The 9,222-nt window shown below is 38.9% G+C and overlaps 1 protein-coding gene across 1 annotated transcript; it reads left to right on the top strand.

Moving 5' to 3' along the window:
* The first annotated feature begins 4,873 nt into the window (after positions 1-4,873).
* LOC116894104 (olfactory receptor 52H1-like) lies at positions 4,874-5,857 on the top strand. The gene has a single exon (XM_032895823.1). The coding sequence runs from the start codon at positions 4,874-4,876 to the stop codon at positions 5,855-5,857; it is 984 nt and encodes a 327-aa protein (XP_032751714.1).
* The last annotated feature ends 3,365 nt before the right edge of the window (positions 5,858-9,222 follow it).

Raw genomic sequence — 9,222 nt, forward strand, 5'->3', positions numbered from 1 at the left:
TTCAGACCTTACAATTCTCTGAGGTAAAATTCAGGAGCCTGTCTTTTCTATTATGGTGGGATGCTGTGATAGAAGGTTGACAGGGAGAGATGGCTGGGAACAATAATAAACTTTATGCATAACATAATTGATAGTTATTGACTGATCAAATTAGTTGCCAACCAGACCCTACCAGAGCTCCCAGGAACTAAACCACCAATCAATGAGTACACATGGATGGACCCATGACACATGTGTAGCAGAGTGTGGCATTGTCCAGTATCAATAGGAGGAAAAGCCCTTGGTCCTGTTAAGACTCGTTTCCCCAATGTAGGGTAATGCCAGGACATTGAAGTTGGAGTGGGTGGGTGGGAATGGGAGTATCCTCATAGAAGCAAGGGGAGGGGGAGGGAACACAGGATTGGGGGAAAGGGGATAACATTTGAAATGTAAATACATAAAATATCGAAGAAAAAATCTACTTCTTACAGATTATAATTATGGTCTAGCTCATATAGAGACATATTGATTCAAGAAAATTAAAAAAAAAAGAGCCCTAGGCATTGAACTCAGCAACTTGTGTGTATTAGGCAAGCAAGCATTCTACCACCAAGCTATGTCCCCAGCCAACAGAAAATCCTTCTTTGAGTGACTGAGTGAATGTCTAGGTTCTTACACAATGCTTATAATAGCTTTCCTTTTTCTTTTCTTTTTTCTTGGACAGTTTATGTACTTACATTTCAAATGTTATCCCCTTTCCTGGTTCCCCCCTCTCATCCCTTCTCTTCCTGCTTCTATGAGGATGCTCCCCCTCCCACCTATCCACTCCCACCTCAACATCCTGGCGTTCCCCTACACTGGGGAAAAGAGCCTTCACAGGACCAAGGGCCTCTCCTTCTATTGATGCCAGACAATGCCATCTTCTACTACATATGGGGTTGGAGCCATAGGTCCCCCACGTGTACTCTTTGGTTGGTGGTTTAGTCCCTGGGAGCTCTGGGGTGTCTGGTTAGTTGATACTTTTGTTCTTCCTATGGGGTTGCAAACCCCTTCAGCTCCTTCAGTCCTTTCTATAACTCCTCCATCGGGGTTCCCCATACTCAGTCTGATGCTTAGCTGCAAGCATCTTAATCTGTATCAGTAAGGCTCTGGCAGAGCCTCTCAGGAGACATCCTTATCAGGCTCCTGTCAACTTTTAAAGTAAGCATGGACTACTTTTAAGCTTCTGTAGGCCTATTAATTACTTGGAAATTCTTTGACTTGTTTTGATTACAAGTGAAGCCCTGGGTTCAGTTCCTAGCACCATGAAAACCAAACCAACAGAACAAAAATAGTCTTAAACTGTCTAAATAAGGCCTTACTTAGAAAAAGATAACTTCTGAGAATCGTTTTTACTTATTTTACATAAGTTAACCTATTCCCACTTCTGAGAACTCATGAGTAATATTTGTCAACATTTTTTTCTGAGTTTCATCTGTTTTGCTCCAGTTGTCAAAACATTTAGTTCTATTACATATTATTTAGTATAAAATTTTTCATTCCTCCATTTTTAATATTTTTATTTGTGATTTTCTTCACATTCTGTCGTGTGTGTGTGTGTGTGTGTGTGTGTGTGTGTGTGTGTGTGTGTGTGTGTGACATAGGACATGCATAGGAGTGAGAAGACAATGTGCAGAGTCAGGTCTCTCTGATAACTAAGTGGGTCCTGGGGATGGAATTCAGGGAGTCAGGCTTGGTAGCAAGCAAGCGAGCACATCACAACCATCCCAGTGGGTCTTAATTTTCATTCTGACTTAAGTGTATCATTTTCATCATCATTCATACAGAAAATTTCTTTTGCTTATTATGTAGACTAGCCTGACCTGGAATTCATATGCCTGTCCTTCCTTCCCAGGGGCTGGGATTAAAAGCATGGGACACCATGCCAAGAAAAAAGTTTCATTTTAAAACAAAGTATATGACACTAGATATATTCATACATATATGTAATAAAAGCTAAAAATTAAAAATATCTCCACTTAATTTTCAAAAATAATGTACCCAGTAATGTACCCTTTTGACAGCTGACTTATATTGATGCAAATGCCGAGACTTTCAATCAGTGCTAACATATAGTAGCTGTGTGCTCCAGTTGGTCTTCATTTAACAAAAGTACGCCTATGATTTTTGACTTTCATGTGCATAGCTTTACCTCATTCTTCTTAAAGCCTGCATATTCTTCTCTTACACTGTGTACAGACACACTATATTTCTCAGTGGAAGTGTAGATGTGTGTCACTCTGACAATGTTCATTTTCTACATTATAATTTTATTTGCATTCATAATGTAATTGAATTATTGCCACCATATATAACCTTATGTATTTCTATAACCTCTTCTTCAGGAATATTTCTGTATTTGAAGCCAGTAGGGGAATGTGTATGATCCTTTTATTTTTTATTTTCTGGATACATACAGCTAAATTAATCTATACAGATGCTTGACAGTAAATTCTTTACAAAACTAGCTGTACTACCTCCTTATTTCACCAGATACTTCAAAAACTGGGTATCATCAGCCGTTTGAAGTCCTTGTTAAGATGCTAAACTTATGCCACTCAACTCTTTTAAAGAAAATTTAATGAAAGGATAGAATTTTATTTTCTTATTTCATATGACTTAATTATTTATATCCATCACCAAGTTTCTTTAGATCAATGGGCTTTAGCTTTGCAATCTTTAAGAATACTAATATATTCTTAGTATTCTTATATTCTGAATATTAATAGAATCATATGGATTTATTAGAAGTCATCTTTAGTCACCATGAAATTTGTTATCTCCTTTTTTTCTTTTCTTTCCTCTCTGTGTAGCAAGGCTGTGTAGCAAGGAGCCTTCTGTTCCAGTCTCCCAAGGACTGGGATTGAAGGAATGGACTGCTACATCTAGGTTTTTAAGCCTTCTACTTTTTTCTACAGATAATCATCTAGGCGTATGTTTATAGATATGTGACATGTGGGGAAGGTAGTTTATACACAACTTTGGAATATCCAACAGGAATCCTTGTACCATTGACTGAACTCATGTTAAAGCATCTTTATAGATCCAAATCTCCTGCAGTAGGATCTTCTTATAATGGAGATGTTGCCTAGCATTGAGCATAAGTGAGAACCCTTATTGACACCAGCCTTGTCAATAAGGGAGTGATTGGATTCCAACCTTATTTATTCTGTGGTTGAGACAGATAGATCTCAGCTCTCATCTATTCTCCAGGAACAATGAGGCCCAACTTCCAAGGTCAGCCTTGATAACGGGTAAACTACAAGAAGTTAATTGGGACATACTTTTAAAATATGTCTTGCATTTTTACATTTTCTGAAAATCCTTTCTGGATCTTTTCTAAACTTATAACTGCAAGTGAAAAACAGATGCATTTATGTTAGGAACAAGAGCAGATAGTATGTAGGTTAGAGCAATCTGCATAAGTTACATACATACTCAGAGTGAGCGCTTGCATATGATAATCATTTAGAGATGAGGAGGCTTCCTTTGTGTGAGGTAGATATGACTAACACGATTTGAAGACACAGAAAAACTGATTGTGTTGAACAATCTTTGACTTGGAAAATATAAAAGAAATGAGATTGAGACAGTAGAAAAACCAATACAGTAATCTTGATGAAGAACACAGGCAGAGGATACATAATTCCAAAGCCAAGGAATTTAACATCAGAACTGTAACATCATCTGTATTTAACATCAGAAACTTCAGAATGTTCACCACAGGGGCCCATTTAATGTTACATTATTCATATAGAGCACTACTTAGTACAGTTTGCATAGTAAGAAAACAATAAAGACATAGCACTGTAGAATTCCAATATTCACAAGAGAAAAAATAGAAATAATAAAATGAGGGGTATTGGCATTGGACTAAAAGAGCTGTATATCAGATCACAAAATTTGAGAGTTTTAAAAAGATAAACTGTCTGTTTCAGTGAAGTCAGACAAGCACGAGTCAGTAAAGAGACGGGGACAAGAATGACATTGTGTAGTGGTGCCAGGAGTCCGAGTGTCTATTTCTGGGATTTGCTTTCATCGTGGGTAGTAGGTAGCCTTTATTTTCCTGAGACAAATCTGATATAGTCACTTATCAGGCCCTGTCTCCTCTTGAATAGATTTCAGCTTAGGAATGTGTGAAGAGTGGAATAAGTCGCTGACACCGGAAGTTTGATGAAAGAAGCTTAGCACATGACTCTGAGTTATACCTGAAACTTCTGTAGCCATGATGAGAACCAGGGCAGACACATGGGGTATTGTACAGTTGAGTGTGGAGAATCAGGGAAGAACAGGACACTGGATAGTCTGCTTAGGTGGCAGACACCCAGTCTGTCTTTGTGAAGCCCCAAATAGCAACTAGATAATTACATGGATTTGACTAATATTTAACAGTTTAAAAATATATTTTTGCATTCGTGGGTATTGAGCATGCGACCATTACATGCTAGACAAATGCTCCACCTCTGAGCAACCTACCTAATTCATTTTTTGTGCAGAATTATTCAATGCACAAAATTTCCGAGGAAACGTCATTGGGTTGCTGTCAGAACTGATTCAGTCATATGACTTAAGTCTCCGGGAAAACACTTCAATGATGCATATGACTGAAAGTTTGACAAACATTTATTCATAAAAAGAAGAGAAGAGGGGTTGGGGATTTAGCTCAGTGGTAGAGCGCTTGCCTAGAAAGTGCAAGGCCCTGGGTTTGGTCCCCAGCTCCGAAAAAAAGAAAAAAAAAAGAAGAGAAGAGGGACAGAATGATGATTTCTGAGAGGGAAAGGTATCAGGAAATTTTGCCTGTATCACTGTAACTATCGTGATATTTTACTTTCAGTTTAGGTGAGTCCTTTAACGCATGCCCATAATGGAGATATTCAACCTTAGCAGCTTCAATCCAGGCTTTTTCATCCTCCTGGGAATCCCAGGGCTGGAGCAGCTCCACCTATGTTTTGGTATCTCCTTCTTTATTATTTACCTCGTGGCGTTTGCAGGCAACAGCATCCTTCTCTACCTCATTCTTACGGAGCGCAGTCTGCATGAGCCCATGTTCTTTTTCCTCTCCATGTTGGCTGGTACAGATCTCATCCTGTGTAATACATGTGTTCCCAAAACCGTCAGCATCTTCTGGCTGGGTCCTCAGCACATCACGTTCCCCGGATGTCTTACTCAGATGTTTTTCCTCCATTTCAGCTTTGCCATGGATTCTGCTATCCTGCTGGCCATGGCCTTTGATCGCTATGTTGCTATCTGCTTCCCCCTAAGATACACTACCATCCTCACCCATCAGATTGTTATTAAGATTGTGGTGGTGATTATCAGCAGGAGCTTTTGTATCATATTCCCGTGTGTGTTCTTGCTAAAACGACTGCCTTTCTGCCGAGAGCTCGTCATTCCCCACACATACTGTGAGCACATAGGCATTGCTCGTCTGGCCTGTGCTGACATCTCCATCAATATCTGGTATGGCTTTGCAGTACCTATAATGACTGTCCTGTCAGATCTGATCTTGATTGGCATCTCCTACACTGTTATTCTCCGTACTGTGTTTAACCTTCCCTCCCGGGATGCCCGCCAAAAAGCCCTCAGCACATGTGGTTCCCATGTCTGTGTCATTCTCATATTCTACACACCAGCGATATTCTCTGTCCTTGCCCATCGTTTTGGTCACAATATCCCCCACTCCTTCCATATACTATTTGCAAACCTCTATGTAGCCATTCCTCCTGCCATCAACCCAATCATCTATGGGGTAAAGACCAAGCAGATTCGGGACAAAATCAACCTCCTATTCTTCCCCAAGTCAACCATTGACGTGACACAGAGAGCTTGGGAAAGATAACAGTCAATGATATCAACTTAGGAGTATTTCATATTTCTTAAAGGTGGAATACCCAAAATACTGATTTAATTTCTGTAAAGTTGTAGAAAGTCTACTCTGGATGATAGATAATGTGGAAGATGAACCCATGTTTATGAAGCCAAATAAGAACTGAAGAAGATACCTTGCATGACAAGATAGAGGGGGGGGGCTTTAACTCTCATTTGTAAATAAGATATTTAATAACCTCTTGGCATTTGGGCTGACATCAAGTATAATATCAAATAATACTTTCAAGATCTATGAGACAGCATATTGAATACATAGCATGCAGTTATAACTATAAACAAGTTATAAATATAAACAAGTTAGAGTAGATTAATAAAACTTCACAACATGGCATATTTCTGTAGGATACTTTTCAGATGAAAGCTAGAGTCAACAACTGATTACTCTTTTAAAAGAGTATTCTGTGTAAATGAATCCTTTAGGACAGTTGTTTTCTGGATTATTCTGGATATTAGGAGTTGATAGAATTTAAACTTCAGATTTACTCTTATTTTAATGAACCTTTGTAATCTGTAGTGATTTCATAGAAGATTCCTATACCCAACAAATCTCTGCCCCTTCCAGATCACAAAGACCCAGTCTTTTAACAAATTCCAAAAAGTCAGTTCTTGTGATTTTCTGGGTTAAAGGTAGCAATGTTCTTTATTTCCCACATAACTGTTACTTGATTAACATTAACCATGTATCCAAAATTCTAACCCTTAAGCCTCATATTCAAATATATTATTAGTTACCTCTACTTACTTTAGCTTTCTCTTCAGTCTGAGACTTTTTCCCTTGAAGATTTTTTCTACTTTTTGTATGATACTATTTTCTACAAAATAAAGCAAGAACAACCATAAAATTAGACTGCTGTCATGATTATTGGAAATTTTAGTATCTGTATAAATGACCGTGTAATTATTCAGTGTGGGAGATTTTATTTTCCATTGAAGCCACCACAATACCTTAGAATGTCCATACATACTTGTACTATGAACTTGTAACTTCCATAGCAATATTTGCAGTCTAATCACCTTGAATTGTCAGGAGCTATCTAGAAAAGGCTAAAGGCTACGTGATTTTCTGGAGATAACTCATCATTTTGAATGGCTGCAATGGATAACTCAGAATTTCAAGACTTTCAGAAATCTCACCTCAGGGTTGATTCCTATTGCCGATATGTCTTTCCTGTCACTCTTATATAATGTAAAGATCCCTGGGCATTAGTCCACCCTATTGGTCAGATTTTCCGCAGATCAACAAAGATGTTCTCTTTTGTGATGCTGTGTAGATTGATGATTTCATAATTCCTAATAATGATACTATGGAATTCCTAAATTTATACTAGTAATTTTGAACCCCCTACAGAAAAGGCTGCAATTAGGGATCTGTAAACCTTCATGTGTGACAGACCAATTGCACTAAAATAGAAGTCAGATTTGAAATAAAATAAGGATCAGGGCAAACATCCCTTCTAGGCTGGCTATGAAACCATTATCTGATAACTAAGGTCATAAACTAGGGATAGACAATTGTTGGTGCAAGGACAGAAGATAAAATATTGACTGGATTTATATAAAACTTTAAAATTAATGAGACACAAGGAAGATGATTTGCCTCTTGACAAAACTGAGCTCACTTATGACACAAAAAATTATTGTTTTAAACTCTTAATGACTGTGGAGCTAGTAGCCAATAATGGATGTTTAATTCTATAACTAGTCTTAATGAAAACATATGTAAACATTTCTGCTGTAACTTCTTCAATCTATGATTTAAACTTACTGGTGAACTTTTGAAAAAAGATGCTTAGAATACCATGTGATTATGTATCCTGAAAAAGTCTAAGAACTAAGAATGATAACAGTGAGCAGAGCAGAGCAGAGCAGAGCAGAGCAGAGCAGAGCAGAGCAGAGCAGAGCAGAGCAGAGCAGAGCAGAGCAGAGAGAGCAGGCAGGCTTTTTATCCCTCAACAATAGGCTTCTTCTTTCTGAGAAGGACAGGGCTGTTTTCTTATAGACTTAGGTTTCTTTCATTCAGCAATAAAGAGGTAGAAGCTTTTTCTTCCTCTGAGTAATAAAGGTTGGAGCTTCCTTTTCATCCAGAATGAGTGAGTTCTTTCGGTGCAGGTACTTCTCAATGAAACCTACTCACAGGGGCTTTTGCTCCATCCACTGTGTGTGTGTGTGTGTGTGTGTGTGTGTGTGTGTGTGTGTGTGTGTGTGTGTGTGTAAATACTTGTGGAGTGGATGATCGGGCCTGGCATGATATGAGTATGTGTATGAATGTGTGTGTCTATGCATATTTGCTTATGTGAAAGATTTTCCTGAGAGACACAGCCAGAATACAGCAAATACATAGGCAAATGCCAGCAGCAAACCACTGAACTGAGAACGGGACCCCCATTGAAAGAATCAGAGAAAGGACTGGAAGAGCCTGAAGGGACTTGAGACACCATATGAACAGCAATGCCACCAACCAGAGCTTCCAGGGACTAAGCCACTACCTAAAGACTATACATGGACTGACCCTGGGCTCCAACTGCATAGGTAACAATGAATAGCCTAGTAAGAGCACCAGTGGAAGGGGAAGCCCTTGGTTTTGCCAAGGCTGGACACCCAGTGAACATGATTGTTGGGGGGAGGGTGGTAATGGGGGGAGGATGTGGAGGGGAACACCCATATAGAAGGGGAGAGGTAGGGGTTAGGGGGATGTTGGCCTGGAAACTGGGAAAGGGAATAACATTTGAAATGTAAATAAGAAATACCCAATTTAATAAGGATGGAAAAAGAGTATATTATATAAAACAATTTAAATTAAAATAATTACCTTAAAAAAGTTTTTGAGCATGAGTTTCTTTTCCTGGTTCACTAAGAGTTAATTGTTTCAGCCCTCCCTCACACTAGGAAGAGAAAGAAAATCTAACAATTAACCCCTACTTAATTTCCTGCTGCTGCCAGCAGAAATGAATTACTAAATATACATTTGTCTTTATATGCTCATGTACACTTAAGAGTTAAGAGAGTTCAGAGTTTCTCGCTGGGCATTCTTGCCAACCCCAGATAATTAAGTTTTGTTTTATCAGTAGCTTTCACCCCATAAATGGCCCATCACTGTCGCCAGCTGTCTGATATCAGCATGACTCCTATCACAAATGCTTCCCCTCAGCTGCTGCTTGAGAAGAAGGGAGGGAGGGAGGGAGGGATGAGGGGAAGGAAGGAGAGAGAGAGGAGGAAGGGAATTGGGCAGGCTCTTGGCATTGAATACAGGATGAAATGTGGCATTCGTTGACAAATAATATTCAGTAGAAATGACCTTTGAGGGCTTATATGATT

This window comes from Rattus rattus, chromosome 2 (assembly GCF_011064425.1).
Source record: "Rattus rattus isolate New Zealand chromosome 2, Rrattus_CSIRO_v1, whole genome shotgun sequence".
In the NCBI taxonomy this organism is placed as follows: domain Eukaryota; kingdom Metazoa; phylum Chordata; class Mammalia; order Rodentia; family Muridae; genus Rattus; species Rattus rattus.